A 26,491-nucleotide genomic window follows, 5' to 3' on the forward strand; every position below is an offset into this window, starting at 1 on the left:
GTCCAATCAGAAAGCACTTGGCTATCCCTATAACTCATGCCACCATCGCATCCACAGCATAGCTTGTCATTCTGGTCATTACTGGAGCTCAGTCTTCACAGCTGGATAAGGCGTTGATGGCTTTTTCCTCCCAGCAGCCTGCATACCATCTGGTACTATGAAAGCGAGTCACGAGGGAGAATCTTCTTGGTCAGCACCAATTTGGTTTCTCATGTCCTGTGGCTAAAGTGTATGGTGTTTTTAGCAACCGGTTTTCTTTCTTTTTTTTAAGATTTATTTATTTTTTATGTATACAGGCCAGAAGAGAGCACCAGATCTTATTACAGATGGTTGTGAGCCACCATGTGGTTGCTGGGAATTGAACTTAGGACCTCTGGAAGAACTGCCAGTGCTCCTAACTGCTGAGCCGTCTCTCCAGCCCCAACAAGTACTTAGCATCAAGGACTGGTGTGTAACCTGTACCTGCTTTGTTTGAGGGGGTTTTTGAGGCATTCTATAAGAAGCTTTTAATGGGTGCTTAGGATTGAACTCCAGTCCTAATAGTCGTTTGACAAACATTTTAGAGACTGGGTTATTGACCCAGAACCTCCTTATATTTTAAAAAAAAATGTGGCTATGTGGCTGCACAGGGTGGCTCCCACCTTTAATCCTAGCACAGAGGCTTCTCTGTGAGTTCAAGGCCACCTGGTCTACAATGAGTTCCAGGCCAGCCAGGGCTACATAGTGAGATCCTGTCTCAGGAAATGAAGTGGCTACTAGCATACTTTAACTCAAAAGATTTATTCCTTTTATGTGTGTGTGTGTTTTGCCTGTACACATGTATGTGGACCATGTACATGCCTGGTGCCTGCAGAGATCAGAAGAGGCAGCCAGATCTCCTGGAACTGGAATTAAGGTGGTTATAAACCACCATGTGAGTGCTGGGAACTGAATCTGGGTCCTTTGCGAGAGCAACTGCTGCTCAGCCACCTCTGTCAGCCCCTCGAGTGTCGTAAAGGACAAAGGGGCGAGGGTGGAATCAGTGGTAAAGCACATGCGTTGCATGCATGAAGCCACGGATTCAATCCTCATCAGAAACTGCTATTACTAACAAGGAAAAATGAAACTGCAAATGTAGCCCACACTTTACACTTGTTTGTGCATGTGTGTATGTGTGCCTCGGTGTACAACATGTGGACTTCAGAAGACAGGACAACTTCTGGGAGTTGGGTTTTTTCTACCACGGGTATCCCAACTCCAGAGCGTAGAGCTGTTGGTGCCTCTGCCTGCTGAGCCGTCTCACTGCCTGGGCTGACACTTAACGTCTATTGAACAGCACTGGTCATCTGGAGCCCCGAGTTCTATCACAACTCACCTTAAGTGTGGTGAGTCTTAGACTTCCAGTTTCTGTTCTACCTACAAGAGGCTCAGATGTCTCCCCTGTCCTCACAGCAAGAAACAGACAATTGAAAATAAAAACCTATGAGAACTGATTTCAGGAAAGAGCACTGCTCCCAAAACCAGAGCGGAAAGTGCAGTGCTGTGCGCATGCTCTCTCTCTCTCTCTCTCTCTCTCTCTCTCTCTCTCTCTCTCTCTCTCTCTGTATTGGTGTGCACATGTGTGCACCTGGGTGTGGAAGCCAGTGGTCAACCTCAGGTATCAGTTTTCAGGACACTATCCATTTTAGTTTCCTGAGTGTCTCACAGTCTGGAACTTACCCGTTCAGCAGCCAGCCTGGCTGGCCAGCAAGCCCCAGGGATCTGCTTGTCTCTAGGTCCATAGCATATCTGGCTTATTTTGTGAGTGTGAGTGTGTGCGTGCACATGCACACATTCATGTGCATGCTCAATAGACACTTAGTAACTGATTATTCTCCCCAGCCACTCCCTATTTATTGAGGCTGAATTCTTGAGAATTTGGAGCTGAATAATTCTGGCTAGTTTAGATAGCCACCTTGCCAGGGCAATTGGAACTCCAGTCTTTTTTTTTTTTTTTCTTTTCTTTTCTCTCCCCCTCCGTCCTCCTGCTTCCCCCACCTTCCCTGAACTCATCTTCAGACTTGGCAGCAGCCACTTTATCCACTGAGCCTGGGTTTTTTGTGCATTCTGGGCATTGAGCTCGGGTCTTCCAGCTTGGCAGCAAGAGCACTGACTTGTTTTTTCTGCTCTCTTCCCCGGGTGGTCTTTGGGTCTTGGGAGGTGGTGATATAGATTCTTTATTCAGGGCTGAGAGGTCAACAATCACTTATTCTCAGCACTTTGACTAATTATATGTTTTTGCATTAACTAATATCACACACCACGAAACAAATTTATAACCTTTTTTTCCCCTGTGAGACAGGGTCTCTATACGCAGTCCTGGCTGGCCTTGAACTCACAAAGATGCACTTGCCTTTGCGGCCTGAGTTTAACTGCACATTGATTTAACTTGAGAGTAATAAATGATAAAAATCTGAAAAACAAAGATTGAAATATCTACCTGCCTGCACCTTTGGGCGAAACCTTAGAGATCAGCCACATAGACTAGCCTCTTCCCGGGACTTTACAAGGCAGAGGCTGTCCCGACTGCTCGCCCGCTCGGCCCCGAGAGGGGCGGGGCCAGATAGAGGGGCGGGGCCGGAAAGAGGGGCGAGGTTTCGGCTGGCAATATGGCGGATGCGGGACGCTCTGGCAAACTCCAGCCCGCACTCTATAGCGGAAGTTGTCCTGCTTTCGCTTCAAGGAAGCGGAAGTGCAGGGGTTGCTGGCAACTGGGTTGCTGCTTTGAGAAACCGGCTTGTGAGCAGCGGCGGGAAAGGCGCGTGTCGGCTTCTCACTGGCGCAGCCTCCACAGAGGTCGCCGCTGTCCCGCCCTACCCGGGCGTCGTTGCTGACACCGGAGTGGACGAAGTGCGGTCCGGGCATGGGCAGCGGGGGGGATGCGAACGCCTCGGCTGCCTCGGCTGCTCGGCGGGTGACAGGTACCTCGGGTGGCGTGGGGAGGCCTCGGAAACAGGAGAGGGGCCAGAGCGGGAGGCGACCGTGAGTTCGAGTCACCTTGGTCTACCCCGACTCGATTTCTCCTCCAGTGTTCTCTCTGCGAGCGCCTCAAGTTGTCCCCAGCGGTCTTAGGTTCACTGCGTGAGTCGGGGGGCTCTCTCCAGCCTTACTAACTCGGTTTGAGGTGTTAGGAGGAGGAAGTGCCCCCAGGAATTTGACCAAGCCTGACCCTAAGTAGGTTGAGAACCAGCACTTTGGCATGTCTCTGGAGAACGAGTTGGTGTTTTTATAGGTTTCTGTTTTCCCTAAATGAAAACGGGTTAACCTCTTGGTTATCGTTTTCTGTAAGTGATAAGATCTCTTGGAATAAAATTGGACGATCCGCTTCACTAATAAACCTGTGACCTGCATAAGATAAGCTTGCATCTCCAATACGTTAAGGACGTAAGCTCTTCTCATTGCTTGTCGGAACTCTCTCGTTCTGCATTTGTTGCCAGGTTCGAGAAGGAGAATGTTTTGCTTGTTCTGAGACCTGGGATCTGACCCTTAACCGTGCCTTGGAAACATCTGTGCACGTGCAAGCCTATTTTAGTATAAAGTGCTTTCTTTCCTAGAAATATCTTGTACACAGGCAAACGCATGAAGACATATTTTTATTTGTTGCTCCCCCCTCCCCCTTTGGAGATAGAATCTCAGGTAACCCAGAGTAACTTTGGGACTTGAGGCTAGGCGGCCATCACCGGGCTTGCTTGAAGACATTTTAAAGAGCTAGTTAAAACTACTGTACCAGATTGGAGCAGATTGGAGCCTTTTCACGTGACTTGCTTCGCTTTTGGTAAACTTAGCTGAAACTTTTCTTTTTTAAATTAAAAATTTTATTTTATTTATGTAGTTTTTTGTCCCTGTGTGTGCAGGACAACTTTGTGGAGTTTGTTCTCACCACCCACCTCTGTTGTGGGTTTCAGGGATCAAACTCAGGTCACCAGGCTCGCTTGACAAGAGCCTTTACCCACTGAGCCATCTTGGTAGAACTTCGTTTTAGAGAGAGAGCGAGAGAGAGACAGAGAGAGAGAGAGAGAGAGAGAGAGAGAGAGAGAGACAGAGAGAGACAGAGAGAGAGAGACAGAGACAGAGAGACAGAGACAGAGTAAGAGAGTTTGTCATGCTGAGAGTGTGGACACTGAGTCTGGGGATTGAACTCAGGTCATCAGGCTTGTGTAGCAAGTGCCTTTACCCATTGAGCCATCTCCCTGGCCTAAAACTTTATTAAAGGAAGTAAACAGCACTCTGTATTGTAGCAGGAAGGAGTCTTAGTGCATCTTTAACTAGGTGGGACTGAGTGGAGCTGTGGAGATTTTTCAGTTAGAGTGTCTTTGCAGGTATCTCCTCATTCTCATTCAGATGAATAGTAACTGTTTGGAGCTGAAACCAAGCTTATGCGAGCCGCAGCGGATGGTTATTAGGTGTAAATTTGTCAAGTTAATTTCTTTGCACTTGGATTGGATGCTTTCTTATTTTTCTTTGCTGCTATTGAACATGTTGAAATTCAGTTGGTAGACTTGCAGTTTGCAGATTTTTTTTTCCTTTTTTTTCCTTTTTTTAAAGAGTTTGCTAACTCTTCTTCAGTTTAAAAATGCTGAAGCAAGTAGCTAGGTCTGTGGTGGTGCTTTCCCGTAATCCCAGCACTTGAGAGAGGCAGTAGGATTTGGAATTCAAGGTCATCCCCCGCTACATAGCAAGTTCTGTCTTGAAAGAGAAAGAAGGAATTTGGTAACATCTTAAGAATGAATCACCATCCTGCTCTGTACAGCTGTTATACAGTTTTTTGCTTTGGTGCCGGTCCTGGAACTAGCTCTTGTAGACCAGGCTGGCCTCGAACTCACAGAGATCCGCCTGCCTCTGCCTCCCGAGTGCTGGGATTAAAGGCGTGCGCCACCACTGCCCGGCTATACAGTTTTTATATTGTACTGTGGATCATCAAGCAAACGTTGGTTTAAATGCTCCGGGAGCTCCCAGATGGTTGATAGTAGACTAGGGCCTATAACTTGTTAGACTGTTGGCTGTTTGTCCATCATGCTACCAGCATTGCTCCTTCTGTTGCTGTCTTCGGAATACTTACCATTGTAAGCAACATATAAGGACCATTAGGGTCAGAATGCTAATGGAGCTTATAAAATGAAAGTATCTTCAAACAAATGAGTACTTACCTGTTTGTTTCTCCAGACACATCTCCCTCTGGTATCACTTGTGAGGTCAAGCGTGGGGTTAGGTTGGCAAAGCTACTCTTTAATGTATAACTTTCATCTTGTTATAAACAGTGGTGCCATACTTCATAAGGATGTATCATTTCTCTGTAAAAGAAGTGAGGGCAGGAGCGGTGATGGCAGCAATTAAAATCATTTACTGTTCTGGCAGGGGACCTGAGTTCTGCCCCCTGCACCCACAACAGACAGCTTACAACTCCCTGTAATGTAGTTCCGGGAGATCCGATGCTCTCTGGTACTTGGGCACCTGTGCACACATGGTGTATATAAATGAGCTCAGTCTCACATATATACATGTAAGTAAAAATAAGAAATACATCTTTAAAATATTAAAAATAGTGCAAGAGTACCTTTGTGTATGTAGCCTCTCACTTTTATCCTTTATTTTATTTTATTTTTTTAAACAAAGAAAACTATCTTTTTTCATTTTACATACCAATCCCAGTTCCCACTCCCTCCCCTCTTCCCATTCCCTCCAGCTTCCCTCCTCTTATCCTCCTTACAATCTTGTCAATTTCCCATTTTGCTTTTCTTGTGTGTTTGGGATGTGCATTCACCAGGGTGTGGAGCCCTGAGGTCACTTTTGAGATTCTTCCTCAGGGGACAGGAGAGAAGGCTCAGTGGTTAAGAACACTGACTGCTCTTCCAGGAGACCCGTCTCTGATTTCCAGCACCCACATGGTGGCTCACAATCATCTATAACTTCAGTTCTGGGGGCTCTGACACCCTCTTTTGGCCTCCTCAGGCACCAGGCACAAATGGTAAACATACAGGCAGGCAGGCAGACAAAGTACCAATACACATAAAAAATTAAATCTTTAAAATAAAAAAAATATTCTTGGAAATAAAAACGAACAGAAATATAAAAGAATCTTCCTTAGTTGCGCTCTACTTTATTGAATTACCTTGTTTGTGTGTTTTTCGAAACAGGGTTTCACTATGTAACCCTGGCTGTCCTGAAACTCATTCTGGTGACCCGTGTGGCCTTGAACTCAGAGATCCTCCTGCCTCTGCTTCTGAGTACTGGGATTAAAGACGTGTTCCAGCATCACCTGACTTTAATTACTTTTAAAAAAATGTTTTTAAGGAGGATCCTAAGAGGGACGCATGGATCCCCCAGGAAGGGGAAATAGATAGGATCTCCTGGGTAACTGGGGGCAGGGAAAGGGTAGAAGGGAGGGAATGGGGATGATTGAGTTGGGGGAGGGACGGAGAGGAGGAGCAATGAAAGAGATACTTTGATTGAGGGAGCCATCATTAGGGAGAAACCTGGTGCTAGGGAAATTCCCAGGAACCCACAAGGATGGCCCCAGCAAAGACTCCTAGCAATAGTGGAGAGGGTACCTGAACTGGCCTTCTCTTGTAATCAGATTGGTGACTACCGTAATTGTCATCATAAAACCTCCATCCAGTAACTGAGGGAAGCAGATGCAGAGATCCTTAGGCAAGCCCTGGACAGAGCTCTGGGACTCCAGTTGAAGAGAAGGAAGAGGGATTACATAAGCAAGGATGGGTCAAGATCATGCCGGGGAAACCCACAGAGACTGCTGACCTGTGGGAGCTCATGGACTCTGGACTGTGAGAGCTAGGGAGCCTGCAAGGGACGGACCTAGGCCCTCTGCATGCGGATGACAATTGTGTTGTTTGTTCTGCTTCTGGCAGTGGGACCAGGATCTATCCCTGGTGCATGAACTGCCTTTTTGGAGCCCATTCCCTGTGGTGGGATGCCCTGCTCAGCCTTGATGCAGGAATGGAGGCTTGGTCCTGCCTCAATGACATTGTTGACTCAATGACATTGTTGACTCACCATGAGAGGTCTTACCCTTTCTGAAGAGTGAATGGAGGATGGGGTGAGGGGAAGTGGGATGAGGAGAGGGAGGGGGAACTGTGGTTGGTATGTAAAATTAATAAAAAAATTTAAAGAAAGAAAATGGTAAAAAAATGTTTTTGAGATAGGGTCTTACTATGCATCTCTCTGGCCTGGAACTCACCATGTAGATCAGGCTATCTTTATACTTACAGAGATCTGTCTGTTTCCGCCTCCTGAGTGTGTAACCAGGGTGACAGCTGATGTCAAAGGAAAAGTAGCCACTTTATTCTTTTGGGATGGGAGAGGCCTGAAGACTGGAAGCCTGCTCTGTTGATGCTGGCTTGGGTATTTGTAGGGCCCCTGGGTCCTCTTCTTTCTCCTCTTGGTCCTCCTTAGATACCTGCTTCCATGCTTTACAACTGTTTCCCCTTGAAATGCCTTCCAGAAACAAGAAGCCACCATTTTAGGAGCTTCCCTTCGCTTTCCCTGTATATGTATATTACTATAACTCCCCTTCAAGTGCTGCTGTGAACTAGCCATTGGCCCTGACCTCTGTAAATCATATTGAACCTTTCTCTGTTGTTTCCTCTTTTCTTTTTCTTTTCCTCCCACGATAGGGTTTCTCTATAACTTTGGAGCCAGTCCTGGAACTCGCTCTGTAGATCAGGCTGGCCTCGAACTCAACCTGTTACGTGTATGCCAGCACCAGCTTCTCTTTCTCAGTGTTGCTCCATAGTATACTTTGAGATTGGGCATTCTTTCCTTTTTTTGAAAAATATATTTGTTTTCTTTTTTTTTTTCTGAGACAGAGTTTCTCTTTAATAACCCTGGCTGTCCTAGAAAACTCTATGTAGACCAGGCTGGCCACTGCCTCCTGACTGTGGCAACACCACTTGGCTCTGTTTCTCTTTAAAAAACAAACTAGCGAAGCCCAATACTCAAATAAAGCAACTTGAGACAAAAATATTGAGGGTGTGTGTGTGTGTGTGTGTGTGTGTGTGTGTGTGTGTGTGTGTTGACTTTACTGCTGGGCATGGGGCCTACCCTGAGGTTGTTAATGTATTCAGGCAGACTTAAGGCTCCATTTTTACTTTGCAAGTGGGTGTCTGTTGCAGGTAGCTTCTTGCTTGGGCATGGGAGCCCATGTCTACTTCCTCCTTTCAGTGCTGGAACACAGTCTGGCTGGAACCCATGCAGGCCGTGTGTGTGCTGCCGTTGTCTCTGAGTTCATATGTGCAGCAGTCCAGTTGTGTCTGGAGGATACTGTTTTCCTGAAGTTAGTCACTACCTCTCACTCTTAGAATCTTTCTGCCTTACTCCCTGAGTTTTCTTAAGATGTGGATTCTGGAACAACACACATCCACCTGCCTCATTCTATTGGCCAACACAAGTTGCCTGGGCAAACTAAAGTCAAGGGCAGACAAGGATGCTCCCCACCCTGTGAGTGGGAGGGCAAGTTCTCAAGACAGAGGAAGGGGATAAGATGAGGTTGGAGCTAGTGAAGCCCCTGCTTCAGTTTTTCGTCCCTGGAGACTTGCTTGGTGGAGCCTACTTCCTCTGCTCTCCCCTGTGGATGGGGGAGACACAGAATCCTTCATTCTGAGCCCTGAAGAGACAATCTGATGAAGACATCCCATTTAGGACTTAGTCCTTTATTTACACATGGAATGTTCAAGTTTTTGTTGTTTTGTTTGTGTATTTGTAGAGAAGTTGGCAGTGCTTCTAAAAGATACCTTTCTATTTCTATATTTTGTTTCAATTATTTTTCAGTCTTTATGCATTGTGTAAAGTAGGCTCTTAGCATAAATGGTATCAGTAAAAATGTAGATCCTGATCGGCTCACTCAATATCTTTTATGTCCATCTCATTAATAGATTTTATAACCAGTATCAAGGACTGGGTGTGACCAGGGTGAGCCTGCCAGAGCCTGACGTTTAGGAGCACAGAATGTATAGACTTCCCACTTCTCATTCTCATGTGTCCCATCCAAAGTTAGATGCTGATTTTTGTTTTCTTCAATTTAGAAGAGATCTCATCTTGCCCATCTCACGTTGCTCAGGCTAACCTTAATTCTAATCCTAATTTCACCCCAGCTTCCTGTGTAGCTAAGGGTATATATAGACTTGAGTCACTTGGCCTGGCTTTTCTTCTGTGGCCCTGTGGTTTAATGGGCATCATGCTGTGCCAGGCAAGTGTTCTAGCCTGAAGGTGCTGACCTGTCTATAGCTCGGTGGAGAATGTGTGTCTGATTAAGGAAGTTCTGTTGGTAAGGTTTTAGCATGAGAACTGAGGTCAATCAAGACCTGAAGGGGATTTCTGCAGGGGTTGGGATGCTGTCTCTGAGAATGTCAGTTTGCTTGGAGAGGCTGCTGATGGGAGTAAGGCAGTTCTGTACTGCTTCCTGGGAACTTGGATTCCCTACTTTATAGATGGGAGCAGTTGGCGTGAAACGTTACTGATGTCTTTGTCCATTGTAGATCCAGTCTTTGAGTTCATTACTTTTGAAACTCACTATATTATATCCTAGAGCTAACAAGATGAAGAGCCGTAAACTGGGTGGCTTCCGACCGTAGATTTCATTGTCTTCTAGTTTTTAGGCTACAAGTCCTCAGTTGAAGTGTAGCTGCAACATATTTCCTCCAAATCTACAAGAAGGAGGGACTTTTGCTTGCCTAATCAGTCTCTAGTAGCATCAGACCCACAGATACTGCTTGGTATAGTTGCAGTGTTTACTTCTCTCTTCACAGGTCCTTTTTCTGGGTCTGTTTATCTCTCTCCCTTCCTTAACTCTGGTCTCACTGGATTACTGTACCAATGACCAGAATTTTGTCACCTTGTCTCCAAGTCAGTTCCCATTCTGAGGCAGAGGGATTATTATTGCAACATACCCCACCCCTTTTTTTGTAGATTAGGATTCAGTCTATAGCACCACTAGTCATTCGTATTTCTTCTATCTTAGCTTTGTTTATCCTCATACTTTATGAATGGAACTGGCATCCTGTAGGAAAGGTTGTCGCCAGCTTTCACTCCCTAGCTCTCCTTGTTCCAGGTACTCAGCATTGCCTTTTGGACCATCAAGGTGTTAAATGCTGTCTGTTTCAGAAGCATTTGATTTCTATACCTGTAGTGGCATTTCAATTGTATTTTAATAAATAAAGACTGCCTGAAGATCTAAGAGTAAAACAGTCCCACTAGCCAACTTTACAGGCCAGGTTATGGTAACATGAACCTTTAATCTCAGTAGCCACAATGACACGCACCCTTAATCCCAGTAGCCATACTAGTTGCCATAGAAATCAGGTGGCGTCTGCCTTTAATCCCAGCCCTAGAGAGGAATATAAGATGGGGGAAGACAGCTCTTAGACATAGTTCATTCTGAGATTCTGGGAGGCAGGATCGCCATTTCAGACTGAGGTCAAGGTAAGAGCCAGTGGCTGACTGTTTCGCTTTTCGGATCTTCAGGTTGAACCCCAATTTCTGACTCGAGTTTTTATTAATCATGCTTCATGTACCTTCATTCTTACTTTGTGTCCCTAAGTATTAGTGTTGTTTTGTGCTTCCTTTTGAAATTTTAACATTACTTTCTCTTCTTTTTCCCTTTGTAGAGCTTTGTTACAACATGGGACTTATAATTACACTGGCTTCCCTGTGCCTGTTTTCCTTAGCAGAGGCCAGTTCCAAAGCCATTACAACCTCTCTGACCACAAAGTGGTTTTCTCCTCCACTGCTATTGGAAGCCAGGTAAGGAGATATTCTCTCTGTATACTGGAATATTATAAACTTGGGGTCTGGTAGTAAATGGATTATCAGTAGTGAGCTTGTACTTTTCATTTGTACATGTTAAGCTCTGTACCATGTAAGGGCTCTGAGGACACAGACTCTGTCTGCAGCTGCACAGGACTGAGCCATAGGCAGGTTTAGGAACACTGCTCATAAGAACAAGACTCTAGGGTAAGAGAATGGGGGTGGAGGAGGAGAAAGGAGCTGCAGAAGCCACGGGTTTACTTGTTTTTTTTTTCCTTTTTCTTTTGTTTGAAACAGGGTTTCTCTGTAGCTTTGGAGCCTGTCCTGGAACTAGCTCTTGTAGACCAGGCTGGTTCGAACTACAGAGATCCTCCTGCCTCTGCCTCCCTAGTGCTGGGATTAAAGGTGTGCACCACCATCACCCAGCTTGGGTTTACTTGGTTTAAGATGGTCCTGTTCTACATTGGAGTCTCCCAAATCTGGGTACTTCCTTAAATTTGGAGGTTCTTCTTCTTATTTTTACTTATTTTTGTAGTAAGTTAGATCTTACTAATTTGTACTAACATCTATACACATTAATTTTTTTTTGTACCACCTAGTATTCCCTTGTGTCACTGTATTGGTCCTCGGCACTACATAAACTGTTAGGGTGAGGAGCACATGTCTGTAATCTCAGCATTTGAGAGGCAGGAGGATCAGGAGTTCGGGGTCATGCTTTGGTATATAGAGAACTCAAAATCAGTCTGGGATACATGAGACAGTGATATAAAAGAGTTATCTTAGATCTGGGAATGGTGAGGTATCTGTAATACCAGCTGCCTGGGCAGAAGGATGGAAAGTTATCCAGATACTATCTGAAAACATCACCATCATCCAGCAACAAGAACAATAAAAGATGGGGAGTATAACACAGTGTTAGAACGATCGCTCCCCAGGCGTGAACCTAGGTTCAGTCCTCAGTGCCGCCCCTGCCTCCTCCTCCAGAAATCATCATAGCCTAGCATGATGGTATTTACATGTAAATCCAGCACATGGAGGGGTTAAGGTAGGAGAACTGTGTAATTGAGGTCATACTGGGCTACATAATGATTCTGTATCATAAACAATCAGGCCATACTTGAATTATATAAAATAATAAGTCTTAAAGTGATAAAATACACAATAAATTATTTTTTTAAATAATCATTTTTGGTGTTTTGTTTTAAAGACAGGGTCTTATGTATCCTGGACTTGCCTCATACTTACTATGTAGCTAAGGGTGACCTTGAACTTCTGGTCTTGCTTCTGTGTACTCAGTGTTGGATTATAGCCATGTGCTATTGTGTCTAGTTTGTATGATATTGGGGATAATGAACCCAGGATTTCATGCATGCTAGGCAAGCACTCTTAATACTGGAGTTGCATCTCCAATCCCTAGAAGATTTTTGTGGTACATATCCATGGAATTGAGAAAGTGTGTCTAATACTTCAGCTCTAATTCCTCAATCTTTGTTCCCTTTCTTTGATCACAGTTGAGTGTATAGGCTATGATGTTTGCATCATTAACTTCCTCATCACAAACATCTCCCCGTTTCATGGTGTCTCTGACAATTTGCCACTTTGAGTTGTTAACTTTTAGTCTCTTCTCCAGTAGGTATTTGCAAACAGGTAGTCAAGGCAATAGGCCTTGTAGGCAACTCCAAAAGAAGCCTATTTATTTGTATTTGTATCACTCTGCAATTACCTCTAGGGCAGTGGTTCTCAACCTCATTCTCTTCAGGGGAGGGGATTGAATGACCCTTCCAGAGACCATTGGAAAACAGCTATTTATTACAATTCATAACACTAACAAAACTAGCCGGGCGATGGTGGCGCACGCCTTTAATCCCAGCACTCAGGAGGCAGAGGCAGGCGGATCTCTGTGAGTTCGAGACCAGCCTGGTCTACAGAGCTAGTTCCAGAACAGGCTCCAAAGCCACAGAGAAACCCTGTCTCGAAAAACCAAAAAAGAAAATTGTTTATGCTTATGTGAAAAGTATATTTAGCCCTAGTGAGTCCTTGTTTTTTTCTCCCACTGGTGAGTATGTCATCTTCCCTTGAGTTCATGGATTTGTTCATTTGCATAGCATGCCATCCTAGCCCCTGTTTCTGTAGAGTGTAAGCTACTCTAAGGTGAGTCTGGTTAGTGTTTATATTAGTTGCTAGACAGCCTAGAAAAATAAGACTCATGAAGGCACTAAATCTACTACATTAATAATAGTGGATAATTTTTGAAACCTATTTTTAGAGAAGCTGCATTACCCGAAATTGTTTCTTATTTTCCCATATCTCTGTGTTTAGCTGTGGAGTAGAGTGAGAATTGTACACCCCAGTGTTGGCAAGTAATGGGCAAGTCTTCCTTTGGCTAGGTAAGCTGAGATCTAGCTCTGTAGTTTGCTTTAAGACAGTGAGAGATAACTACCACATTAGCACTTAGCTTCAAGTGATGATCACCAGTGTACATGAATCATTTATTCGGTCATTAAATGCATTTTGTTTCAGGAGCTTTAGACTTGAGTGAAGGAAATTCAGAAAGACCATTGTTTTAGGATAATAGTGTAAAGCTAAAAGGGATGTTAGTTCTTAGATTTGACTTGTTAGATGTGTACTAATTTTAAGCTAAGAAAATTGGTGATCTTGAAAATTTGTTTTTTTAGATGTCAAAAGATATGCCTTTATTCAAGAGAATTTTTAGGATTCATGTTTACTGTGGGAGAACCTTAAGCTAAACATGTTTGCACTTTGTAAGATCTTTCAGAAAGAATGTGGGCAGAACTATCACTAGAATGGCCATTTCCTAATTCTGCTTTCACTGCTGATGAGTTCTGCTAATGGATTTCATAAGTCATTTATATTTTAGGGCTTCCCTATTATTATAACATTTTTATTGTTCTAGGTTTTTAAAGAAATAACCAAGTGAACAAGTTATTAAGCTGTTATTAATAGCTAATATGAAATAATAAAACTTACTTTTCATTAAGAAAATATACATTATACATAAATATATATAATATATACATATGTTTATGTATATATGTATACATATAAATAAAATAAAAACCAAACTACAGGCATTTGGAAGTGTAAATCCCCTTTTATTCTCCCTAGTAATATAGCTTGTAATGGAAGATTTTATTGTCTAATTGCTGATATCTCCCACTTTTCCCCCAGTGAGTTCTTAGCAGAAGACAGTCAAGAAAAATTTTGGAGTTTTGTAGAAGCCAGTCAAAATATTGGATCATCTGATCATCACGGTAAAATTGAAGCAAATATTTGTTTGACTTTGTGGTCTGGGAAAATGTTAGAAAAAAATGGTCTCCTTTGTATAGTATATGTAACATGGCAGTTAATGGAAAATAATATTTTCTTTACTGACTAGAGTTGTCATGGTAGGAAGATTGAACCCAGTGCATGGGAAACTTACACTATGCCACTGAGCTAGTCCCAAACCCCTACTGACTTAGACCAATACATTTTTATTTCCCTTTGCAAGAAATGATGTCTTACAAAGGCTGATTTAGAACAGTCCTACTGGTTCAGCCTCTTGAATAATTGGGGCTGTTGGCAGACATCATTGTGTGTAACCACAAATCATTATTTTTGTGTGTATGCAGTTTGTAACTTTGACTGCAGATAATGCCTTTCTTCCCATTGCTTTTGCTCTGTTGTGCTCTTTTGTTAATGTGTTTTGGCACTACTTAGCAAAAGTGCATTTTATCTTAGATCATTTAGTATTAACTTGATCTGTCTGATTCATTCTCTCTTTTGTTATAATTACACAAGTGATCTCTTTGTGTTACGTGTGTTATCATTAACTTAGTGCCACCTAGTATGTTTTCCATTGTGCCTGCTGACTGTGCCTGCTAACCACTGACTACTTGACTGTCAAGATGTCAAATTAAGATATATATATATATATATATATATGTATATATATATATATAAAGATATATCTTATCTATCTTTTTTTTAAAGATGTATCTTGTATCGCTCAGTTTTAGTTTATGGATGGTGTGCTTTCTTGAACATTTTCTAACATAAAAGATGTAATCTAGGTTGCAGGCATTGCTAGTCAAAGATGCTAATAGGGAAGTATAGTGATGTTCTGGTCAGGGATGAACCACATCCATGAGAGTGGTGTCATAGGATGTCACCCAGTGACCTTAGTTGTCTTATTTGTGTAAGTGTATTTTATTGATTTACATAGGGACAAAGTCACCCAATAGTGTATTGCTCTGAACATATTCTCCCTCAATGACATATGACAGTCATTAAAATGTTGACCATTAAGCTTAGACAAGTGTCAGTTATTACTGGCATAGAAATGGTTGGAAATTGACTATTGTTAAATTAAATGTATTCAGTTACTTTTAAACTTTTGTTAAAATAGCATTTTAATAGTCATCTGAATCTTGTGATGGAAATGCATGCAGATTTTGAGCAAGCATCTATAAGTTTTAGTCATGTGAGTTAGAGTGAAGTAGGATTGTTTATAACAAATTATCTCACAGAGTTGGAGACATGGCTCAGTGGTTAAGAGTGTGGATGATTTTCAGATGACCCGAGTTTGATTCCCAGCTCCCATATCCAGCAGTTCACAACTGCCTGTAGCTCCAGCTCTATGGGGACCTGATGCCTCTGGCTCTGAGGGCAGTCATGTGTATGTACCAACGCACAGGCAAACAAATAATTAAAAATAATAAGATAAATCTTAAAGAATTTTATGATTTCATGTAATGAATTTATTAATAAGGATTTTAGCTAAAACTTCAAGTCTTAACATTTAAAATGAAATTTCAATAAAAATGATGCATATTCTTGGTTAATGTTACAGGGATGTGAATTCTTAGAAGTGATTATAAAAACATGCTAAATAATATTCATAGGTCTGCCATCTAAAGATTGACATTATTAATTTCTGGGACCATTTGAGGTATTTCTTTCTGTTTTTTTCCATGTAAGATAATGCTAATGTGATATGGAACCTTTTATATTCTGCTTTTAAAAATGTAAATATTGGGACTAGGGAAATAACTCAGTGGATAAAGCATTTAATGTGCAAGCAGGAGGATCAGCGTCAGATCCCAGAACCATACACAAGCTAAGCAGATGTGCTAGTCACCTGTCCTCTTAGCACTCAGGAGGCAGAGAAAGGGTGTACCTGGACCAAGCTGGCTGGTAGGTTAGCTGCAGTCGGCAAGCTCTGGGCTCAGTGTAAAAGATCAAGGAAGACATTTGGTATAAATTTTGGGACTGCATACATATGTAGGCATGTTCATGTCCATTTGACACAAGTGTCTTCAGACACTTATATCTGTATACACCACACTCACACATGCCAAAGTTAATATTTTTTCTATTGAAGATTTTATTTTTTGAATAACTCCTGTAACTCATACTGTAGTCAAAGCTAAATAAAAATAAAAAGTTGGATACTCATTCTTGTCTCTGTTTCTTGTATTTTCTGCTTGCTTTTTTTTTTTTTTTTTTTTTTTGGTTTTTCGAGACAGGGTTTCTCTGTGGTTTTGGAGCCTGTCCTGGAACTAGCTCTTGTAGACCAGGCTGGTCTCGAACTCACAGAGATCCGCCTGCCTCTGCCTCCCAAGTGCTGGGATTAAAGGTTCTGCTTGCTTTTAAAAGCCACTTAACATTTATTCTGGAGTGATTTTTTTGTTTTGTTTTGTTTTGTTTTTTGACAGCACACACACATATCACAGTCTGGCAAAAATGACTGCTTGCTATGTAACAAGTTTTGTACATTTGCTCTTCCTTTACTAGAGGGTTTATGATGGTAGCACACAGATGTCTTTTCCTTCTAATTAATTTTGCCTAGCTAGCTTTTTTGTTTAAATACTTATCATCAAATTTTATGATACTATCAATGTCCTTTAATATTTTGTTGCATTCCTTAGTGCTTTACTTAGTTATTTTAGTAGAGAGCACATCTAGGATCTGAGAGTACAAAGATAGAAGCCATAGCCTCTGTCTGTGGGTGCCCAGAGTCAGTGAATAAGTACTTTAGTAAATGATGTGGTAGGCAGATATTCTTGGACCTTAGCAGCGATGTAACTGGTCTCTAGAAGCGTAGTGTAAAGATGAAGTCTACTTTACTGAGTGAATGATTTCATAGCTGAATTCCTCCAGGAGCAAGCCATCCGAAGAGTAGGAAAGTAGCTGTCTAGGCAAGCAGAGTGGTTTAGAGGAAGGAGAGGAGTGTCCATTTGTATTGTGGACCTCTGGTGATTTTAGTCACTCAACAGAGTTCAGGTGGGAACAGCTCATCATTTGTGTTTGTCTTGTGCTTTGTGAACTGTCTTGTTTGGTTATTTACAGTCGTGCAATTGTTCTGGTTAATATGCTTTTTTGACAGACACTGATCATTCCTATTACAATGCGATATTGGAAGCCGCGTTTCAATTTCTGTCACCTTTGCAGCAGAATTTGTTGAAATTTTGTCTCTCTCTTCGTTCCTACTCAGCCTCAATTCAAGCCTTCCAGCAGGTAACAAGACATCATTGTATCTAGAAAACAGCATTTTATAGGGGGCGTGACATGGTGATTCAGTTGATTGTAGTTCTCTTGGGATTGATATATAGTTATCACTTTCTTTGCCTGATATTTTCTGGGATTTCTGGTTTACTTTTAAATAATGAACAAAGCTGATGTTTTTAAATCACAGATGTTTGCCTCTGTCCCTGTTTTGGGGATAGAACACAGGGCCTTGGGCATGCTAGGCAAATAAATAAATTCTACTACTGAGCCACATCTCTTTACTAATCACAGTGTATTCATTTTTATTTTTCTTGCATTGGGGTTGGACTTGGGTATGAAAATTTTAAGAAATGATTTACACTGGTTTTCATGTTAGAAATGAAAAGAATATTGTCACAGGTAAGTGACAGCCAGATGCTCTTATCCTACGCAGTGTGGAAGAGGTAAGTTTGCTAAACCAGTGAACCTGAATCTGATCACAACCTTCGGATCTAAAAACAGGAGACAAGAGGCAGGGAACATTGAGGGATTATAGTCTAAAACATCTAGGATTAGAGAAATATTTTAGTAAAGTGATCTGGGATCTTCTGTGGATAAAAGAAAAACTAAAAGAGAAAGAAGAGCATAGCAACATCAAGAAGGCTTCAGAATGTCACTGCAGAAATCATATTTGCATTTTGAAAGGGGAGCATAAGAGAAAATCAGATGTGTTTATAGCAACTAGATATTTGTATGAAAGAAATGTTAATTGTAAAACCATCCTGTATTATAAAACAAAACAGATACAGAAAAGCACTTACAACAGACAAATCATACAACGGGTTACTGGCAAGTGAGCTCCTTAGTGACTTTCACTTGCTACCTTGAAGTCTTGCATGTGCTGTCTCAGTCATGGCCACCTTTTGTCCCCCAAAAGAAGCCCTGCTGCCACTTCTGTCAGAATCGTCTCCCGAAGTTTTGTTTTTCAATTGTTTTATTCCCTAAGAATGCATCTGTACCCAATAGAGTTTAATTTTGTCCTGTGTTAGAAAATTTTAAAACTTTGGGAGAGGTTCTCTTGATTGTTTTTGTTGTTGTTTGGTTTGTATTTTGAAACTGTTATTCTTTGTAGCATGGGCTACCTTTGAATTCTCCATCTTCCTTCTCAAGTGTCAGGATTGTAGGTGTGTATTGCTGTGCCTAGCTCTTCTTTTTCCTTTTCTGTTGTATCCCATGGGCTGCATCGTACTTTTCCTGCACTCAGTTTTGTTGACCACATATTTATGGTGCAGTTTAGCTTACTCCTCTGTCTGCTGTTCTCTATAATCAGGAACTGCGTCTAGAGAGGCTCAATCAAAATTCCATTTCCTTCTTTAGTCAAGTCTATAGCAATGCTGTAGTCACTCATTAGGGGACTCAAGTGTCTGTTCGCTTTCCTTTTCCTCTTTTCCTCCTTTCCTCAGACCTTCCTTCCCTTCTTTTCTTCCTTCCCCTCTGTTTCTTTCCAATTCTTAAAATTTTATGTACTTTTTTTATATAATTCATCATATTCTTTCCACTTTCCCTGCTCCTCCCAGATCCCCCAAGTTCCCTGCCCACCCAGCTTCATCTTCTCTCTCTCAAAAGGAAACAACAAATGAAAAACAACAGGAAAAACTCTAACCTGCCCACTGCACAAAAGCTAGAAAATCAAAACAAACTATAAAAAAAGAAATCAGTTATGACAAAGTATCAAAACAAAGCAAAAAGCCAACCAAAAACCCATGGAGTTTGTTTTGTGTTGGCTAACTACTCCTGGGCATGAGGGCTACTCTGAGTATGGAAGTATACCCAGTTATACTGCACTGGAGAAAGATGATTTTCCTTTCCTAGCAGGTATCAGTTGCAAATAGATTCTTGGTTAGGGTGGAACTTTGTGTTCACTTCCCCTTCTCAGTACTGGGATTTTGTGTAGTTGGAACCTGTGCAGGTCTTGTGTGTGCTGTTCAGTCTCTGAGTTCAGATGCTTATCAGTCTGGAAGACCCTGTTTCCTTGGTGTTATCCACCACCTCTGCCTCTTCTGCATGGATCCTTGAGCCTTGAGGGGAGGGTGTCTTTGATAAAGACACCCCGTTCAGAGTTGAGTGCTCGGAAGCCTCTCATTCTGCAAGTTATCCACCTGTGGATCTTGTTACATACTGCAAGAAGCAGCTTCTGGTGAGGACTGAGTGGGCGATGCTCTGCTCTAGGGTTATAGCATTTGTCATGAGAAGTAATTTTATCGCTGTGTTCCTTTAGTGGAATAATAGTAACTAAAAAACCTTAAGGCATGCGTATATTGAAACTCTTTGCAAAATCCTTGTGACCTCTACCATAAAGAGGTTTAGAGGACGGTGGTCTTGGTTATAGAGGTTTAGAGGACGGTGGTCTTGGTTATACAGACCGTGCAGAGTACCAAACTAAAGTACATGTGACATCTCCCATAAGGGTGGGCTCTATTGACTGAGAAACTGAAAGACCCCCAGTGAGGGGAGACTCTCACTCAAGTCTCAGGATAACACGACCCCCCCCCCCCCCCGTAACTCATTGGGGGACAGTCCTTGCTGCAATCACACGAGATTTATTGACAGGTACCAGTGCACTATGGCTGCACTATGGCCGAGACTCATAACCCATGCAGGGGAGGAGTTCGACCTCCGAGTAACTGGGATAAGGGTTTTTTTTTTTTGTTTTTTTTTTATGCATACAATAATAACCAGACCTCATTAAAGATGGTTGTGAGCCACCATGTGGTTGAACTCAGGACCTTTGGAAGAGCAGGCAATGCTCTTAACCACTGAGCCATCTCTCCAGCCCCAGGGATAAGGGGTTTTTAAGGGAAGAAACCACAGCCCAGTAATCCAAAGGGTAGAGAGGGCATCAGAAAATTCCAAAAATACCAATGATAATCACAAGGGGGCAACTCCGTGTTTCTCAAGATTATTGTCAAGATTACAATCTAACTTTATCTTCAGCTAGTTCCTGAAACTGAACAGATATCTGATTCTTCCCTCCCTGCTTAGATTTTTGGCTCTAATTTTTCCTGCTTGGGGGAGTCTGGATTTATCCAGGTCTTTCACCACCATGCCTTTACTCTGCTGTATGGGTTCCAACCCTCTGAAACCATAAGCCTAATTAAACACTTTTTTAAATAAATTACCTTGGTTGTGGTGTTTTGTTATAGAAATGCAAAACTAACTAATACACTGGCCTTGAACTTGGTTGGCTGTGTAGCTGCAACTGAGCTTGACCTCTCTCTGCCTGCCTCCTCTTCTCTAGCGGATTTACCTGTGTGCTCCGTCATGCTTGCACTTCAGAGCTTTTTTGTATGGTGAAGCTGGAACTCTATACAGAACTCTACAGAATGTTAATTCTCTTTATTCCCCCCTTTCCCTTACTACTCTTAGCAACCAGAATTCTGCTTTTTACCTCTGTGACTATACCCATTGTAGGTACCTCTCATTTAAGTGCAGTCTTACAGTGTTTGCCCTTTCCTGTTTTATGAAGGACAATTATTAATATTGATCCAGGTGTAGCATGTACTAGGTTCTCACTTTTATATTTTGCTAATATTCCATTGTATGTGTATATCACGTTCTGGTATTCATTCTTTCCTTAGCTGACATTTGGGTTGCTTCTACCTTTTGGCTTGTATCAGTAGCCCAGCTGTAGAGAACTGGCATCTGTATGTCTGGTTGAGTTTCTGTTTCAGTTCTTTTGCCTTTGTATGTAAGTGTGATTCATGAATCATATGATAATTTTGTGTTTAACCTTTTATTGTTAGGGATTGAACCCAGAACTTTGCACATGCTAAGCAGATTCTCTGGTTGAACTACATTTCTAGGCCCTGTATTTAATATCTTAGTGACGCATTGAGCTGTTTTATACAGTGACTGCCCCATTTTTACTTCTCACTCATAATGTACAAGAGTTCTAATTTCTCTATATCTTCCTCAACAGTTTCTTATTTTTATATTGCACCCTGATGGGTGATTTGTGTCATCACATTTTGATTCTTCTATTTCTTTCCCTTTTTTCTTTGTTTCCTTTTTTCTTTTGAAACATAGGTTCAGTTATGTAGCCAAACCATCTTGGAACTCTAGATGTCCTGCCTCAGCCACCCAAGTTATGGTATGACGGGCATCCACCACCATATCTGGTTTCTAGTCCTTGTTGTTGTGGTTGTCTGTGTTTTCTGTTGTCAAACACAAGAAATCATTGCAAAATATGATGGATTTGCATTTTTTCCTTTAGTATATTAATTATAACCCATTTTCTTTCTCTTTTTCTTTTTTTGGTAAGGGAAATGGAACTGAAGTTGTGGTTCATTCTAGGAAGATGCTATAGCACTGAGATGTATCCCCAGCTTTTTAAATTTTTATTTCGAGACAGGGTTTTACTGAGTTGTTTGGGCTAGTCTTATACTCACTATGTTGCCCAGGCTAGCCTTGAGCTTGTTATCCTCTGCCCACAACCACTCAAAAAAAAAAAAAACCCAACAAACTGGGATTATAGGTCTGGCTAATGGGTTGCATTAGGAAAAAAGAAATTTTAAAGATGCGTGTTATAATGTGCATGTGTGTGCAAGTGGCTGTGGAATCTAGCAAAAGGTATCATATGTCCTTGAATTGGAGTTAGCGGCAGTTGTGAGCCACTTGGTATGGATGCTGGGATCCAAACCTGGGTCTTCTGCAAGAGCAGTAAGTTCTCTTAGCCAGTGAACCATCTTTCCAACTCATAGATTGCTTTTTTTGTTTGTTTGCTTGAGTCAGGTGGGTTTTTTTTTTGTTTGTTTGTTTTATGTGTAGACCAGGCTGGCCTTGAACTCAAGAGATCCATTTACCTCTGCCTACTAAGTGCTGAGATTAAAGACATGCACCACCACCGCCAGGCTATAGATTGCATTTTTTATCTTTACCCTGGCTGTATATTTATGACGTGTTTTATTGAGTCGAACAATACACTTTGCTGTTTATCTCTTGAAGAGGTGAGGCTATTTCGATATAAACAGAGTTAAAGACAAACTTTACTTCTTCAGTGTCACTAGTAACACTAGTTCAGAAGCCACCTGTGGCATGTGACTGCAAATTTGGGCTGATGCAAATGTTATCTGTGCCTAAAATAATGTCTCCTTTATATGGAGCTGGCATATGCAGATGCTGTTTCTGGTCCTTTGTATTTCTTTTAATAATTACTTAGCTTAGTATAGATTTTGAAATAGAGACGTTCTGATTGCTTTTCGGGCTGGGGGGGGGACTTAATTGGGGGAGGGGGAGGGAAATGGGAGGCGGTGGCGGGGAAGAGACAGAAATCTTTAATAAATAAATAAATTAAAAAAAAAGAAAAAAAAAAGAAATAGAGACGTTTTGCTCCTGTATGTGTGAGTGGGTATGTTTCTGAGGTAGATGTCGGGAGTCTTCCTTAAATCACACCTCCTGAACTTGGAGCTGGCCATTTTGGTTCATCGGACTGGCTACTTGTTCTGGGGCTCTCCTGTCTCCCCGCTCCCACACGGGGCTCACTGTGTCCACATGCTGTTTAGGTGGGTTCTGGGCATCTGAGCCCTAGCCCTCATGCTTCACTCACTGAGCCAGCACTCAGCCCTGTAGAGATTTATATCCATTTTGATGTGTGATGAATTAGCTCCCTCTTCTCGGAGGAAGTACACTAGTATGTTACTGAGATTTTCTTCTTGTTCTTTTGTATCTAAAAAAAAATTACTTTTATTTTAAAATAATGTGTATGTGCCTGTCTGTGTATAAGTGTGCTGGGAGCCATCCTCAGAGCCTCTGCAAGAGTGCTTTTAGCCCAGAGCCATCTCTCTAGCTCCCTCTTCCTGCACTTTTTTTAAAAAATATAATTTATTTTATTCGTATTGGTACTTTGTCTGCATGTATGTCTGTGTAAGGTCAGATCTTGGAGTTACAAACAGTTAGTTGTGAGCTGCCATGTGGGTGCTGGGAATCGAACCTGGGCCCTCTGTAAGAGAAAGTGCTCTTAACCTCTGAGACATCTCTCCAACCATAGTTTCATACATTTATAGTGAATTTTGTAGCATGGATTCTAATTGGTCTTAATAATAAAAACCTGGAGTCAGATGTTGGGGTGAAAGTTGAAAGATCAGAGATGCACAGCAGCCAGCCACCAGTTCTCAGCCTGAACGCAGTATCCTGACTCTGTGAGTCCTTAGACTGAATACTTTGAGCTTTGAGCTCCTATCTCTTTCCGCCTTACATTCCTCTCCACCCAGCCATATCCCTTTCTGCCTCTACCTCCCCAGTGTTAGGATTAAAGGCACGGCACTTTCAAGTTCTGGGATTAAAAGGTGTGAGTCACCACTGCCTGGCTCTGTCTCTTTTAGACTGGATCAATCTTATGCAGCCTAGGCTAGCCTTGAACTCAGAGATCCATCTGCCTCTGATGTGTGCCACAACTGCCTGGCCACTATGACTGACTAGTGGGTTAGCCCTACACTCTGATCCTCAGACAAGCAGTATTTGTTAGATCACAAACAAAACATCACCACAGAATCTATTTATTTATTTTTTTAAACCTCCATTTCTCCTTTTTTTATCTTCCTTCTCTATGTGTAACACTCCTCAACAAATTTCCCTGCTAATTCCATATATTCTTTTTGCGTGTGGCCCGCTGAGTTTAGAGTTTGTTCCCAGAGCATAGGCAGGAGGTTCTTTACTGGAGCAGAGCAACTTCACAGTAGCTACATCATTAAAGAAAATGTCACCCCCTCTGCCAGCAACCTTTAACTGCTAATAGTCCTGGGAGTAGGGGGATGGGAAGGCTCTTCCTCTGTCCATGATGCAGTGTGAAGGACCTGATCTTGTATAGACTATGCAGGTAACCACAGCGCTGTATGTTCAGAAGATGTCTTTTCCCTGCATATCTCCCTGTGCTATGTAGTATTCTTTGGTCTTTGGAGGAAATGATAGTTGCTGTTCCATTTGGGGCTGATCCTCTGACATCACTTGTTCTTGGCACTTTGGCCAGATATGATTTCATAACTGTGAAAACTGCTGTTTCACTGGAGTTAGAAGCATCTCCAGAGAAGGCCACACCACTACTCTGTGGGTATAAACATGAACAAGTATTCAGAAAGCTGTCTGATGACACAATCAAAGGTAGTAGTAGTGGGTTGTTTCCTAGGATTTCCTCCTACCCCCATCCCATATGCTCTTGATCAGGTTTATCTTAGCCTATGGAGCAGGTCTCAGAGCCAGGCAATCAAAAAGTGGTTGGCTACTCATGATATCCATGCTGTCATGATATCTTGCCTTGCAGGTCATTATTGTAGCCCCTAAATTTTGCATCTAAGTAAGACTGTTGATAACTTTTTCTTGTTGACAGTCTGAATAGTATATTCCAGCAGTATGAAGGCTAACCTGTAGGGAGAAAGCTTCTAGCTTAGCTCCAGTTTGATTGTGTATATCCGGTGATCAAACTATGTAGTACCTCTAGAAATAGGATTTTTTTTTAAAGAAAATTTTAAATTATGTACCTGGTACACATGAATGTAGGTTTCCATGGTGGCCAGAGTTGTCAAATTGCCCTGGAGCTGGAGTTACAGGTGATTGTGAGCTGTTTGGTGTAGATGCTAGAAATTAAATTTTGTTCCTCTGCAAGAACAGTATGAATTCTTAGCTACTGAGCCATCTCTCCAGCCCCAGCAATAATAGAATGTTGCTATCAAGATTGGGTGGAGCTAGGGATGGAGAGATGGCTCAGTGGTTAAGAACATTGCCTGCTCTTCCAAAGGTCCTGAGTTCAATTCCTGGTAACCACATGGTGGCTCACAACCATCTGTAATGAGGTCCGGTGCCCTCTTCTGGCCTGCAGACATATACACAGACAGAATATTGTATACATAATAAATAAATAAATAAATATTTTAAAAAAAGATTGGGTGGGGCCAAGAACAATGGTAATAGTCCATATTGTTTGGAGGGAAGGGCTCTTCTCTGGTCAGTAACTCATAGGGAGATAGCCCACACCTAGCACTGGAATTTTTGTTTAATAACTCAAGACTTCCAGTAGAAGCACTATCCATCCATGAAGGGCTACTCCATTCTGACTCTTTTAAAAAATTATAGTTTATAAATAAGCTTGTGTGTTCGTAGGTTTCAGTATGGCTTATTATATATTTCCTTAGTTTTGATTACCCCTTTCTTCTTTCACCCTATTTTCCTACCCACTCACCGGCATAGACCTTTCTATTCCCAGTGTTTCAACACCTCCCCTTCATCTCTGGTTTGTTATACTGTCTCACCTCCCTTCTCTTGGCCCCTTTCTGTCTTCCTGGCATTTCTCAGCACTCAGTGTCAAGCACAACTCTCTTTTAACAATTGACATCTAAAATTTTTATTGCATTTTTATTTATTTAGTGTGTATATGCATATGCCATGGTATACTGTGGCGTCAGAGGACAGCAGTAATTGTCTTCTTCCACTGTGTAGTTGTCCACCATGGAGATCCTGGAGCTGAAGAGATGACTTAGCAAAATGCCTTTACATCTGGGCATGGCAGTATACACTTGTAACCCCAAGGTTTGCAGTGGAGGAACAAATAGGGAGATCCCTGAAGTTCACCATCTGTTTATCCTAACTACATTGGTGAGCTTCAGGTTCAATTAAAGAACTTGTCTCGAGAAATAACCTTGAAGAGTAATCTAGAAAAGACTCGCCATGTTAACATCTGACCTCAACATGCGTGTGTACATGTATGTGTTTGCACTCACAAAGCCTCCTGCCATTTTGAGCTAAGGGTTTTTGAAGGTGCACCCTAAATTCCTAGATATCTTTTGATAATCATCTGATGTAATTTATTTTGTGGATTTATAATACTTATACTGACCTGGACTGATAGGAGGAATTGAATATTATAACTAGCCAGAGTTCTGGCTTGGGTTGTTCTTGGCCCACAGTGGATGTTAGCAGATGGTAGTTTTTGCTTTTATTGATGGTGGATTATCATTTAGCGACATGTTCATTAAAACATACATTTCTACCTGATCTTTTGAGTAGAAATATATATTTTGTCTTCCCTGACAGATAGCAGGTGATGAGCCTCCCCCGGAAGGATGTAAGTCATTCTTTTCAGTGCATGGGAAGCAGACCTGTGATTTTGATGCTCTGGATACCCTTCTACTAACTGCACCCGACAGGTAGATTTTATTTCTTCATTTCAATGTGGTTC

The 26,491-nt window shown here is 41.9% G+C and overlaps 1 protein-coding gene across 3 annotated transcripts in view; it reads left to right on the top strand.

The window, feature by feature from the left end:
* The first annotated feature begins 2,706 nt into the window (after positions 1-2,706).
* Uggt1 (UDP-glucose glycoprotein glucosyltransferase 1) overlaps positions 2,707-26,491 on the top strand; it is a 108,591-nt gene continuing 84,806 nt past the window's right edge. Inside the window, exons 1-5 of one of the 3 annotated variants that reach the window (XR_012911353.1) lie at positions 2,707-2,939; positions 10,638-10,773; positions 13,966-14,048; positions 17,165-17,295; positions 26,347-26,459. Coding sequence is in view for 2 of the 3 variants with exons in the window: in XM_075980480.1 (XP_075836595.1) it covers positions 2,882-2,939; positions 10,638-10,773; positions 13,966-14,048; positions 17,165-17,295; positions 26,347-26,459 (521 nt within the window). In the remaining variant the exon portion in view is untranslated. The remainder of the gene's footprint in view (positions 2,940-10,637; positions 10,774-13,965; positions 14,049-17,164; positions 17,296-26,346; positions 26,460-26,491) is intronic. The other 2 variants (XM_075980480.1, XM_075980481.1) reach the window with 2 other exon arrangements.

This window comes from Microtus pennsylvanicus, chromosome 7 (assembly GCF_037038515.1).
Source record: "Microtus pennsylvanicus isolate mMicPen1 chromosome 7, mMicPen1.hap1, whole genome shotgun sequence".
In the NCBI taxonomy this organism is placed as follows: domain Eukaryota; kingdom Metazoa; phylum Chordata; class Mammalia; order Rodentia; family Cricetidae; genus Microtus; species Microtus pennsylvanicus.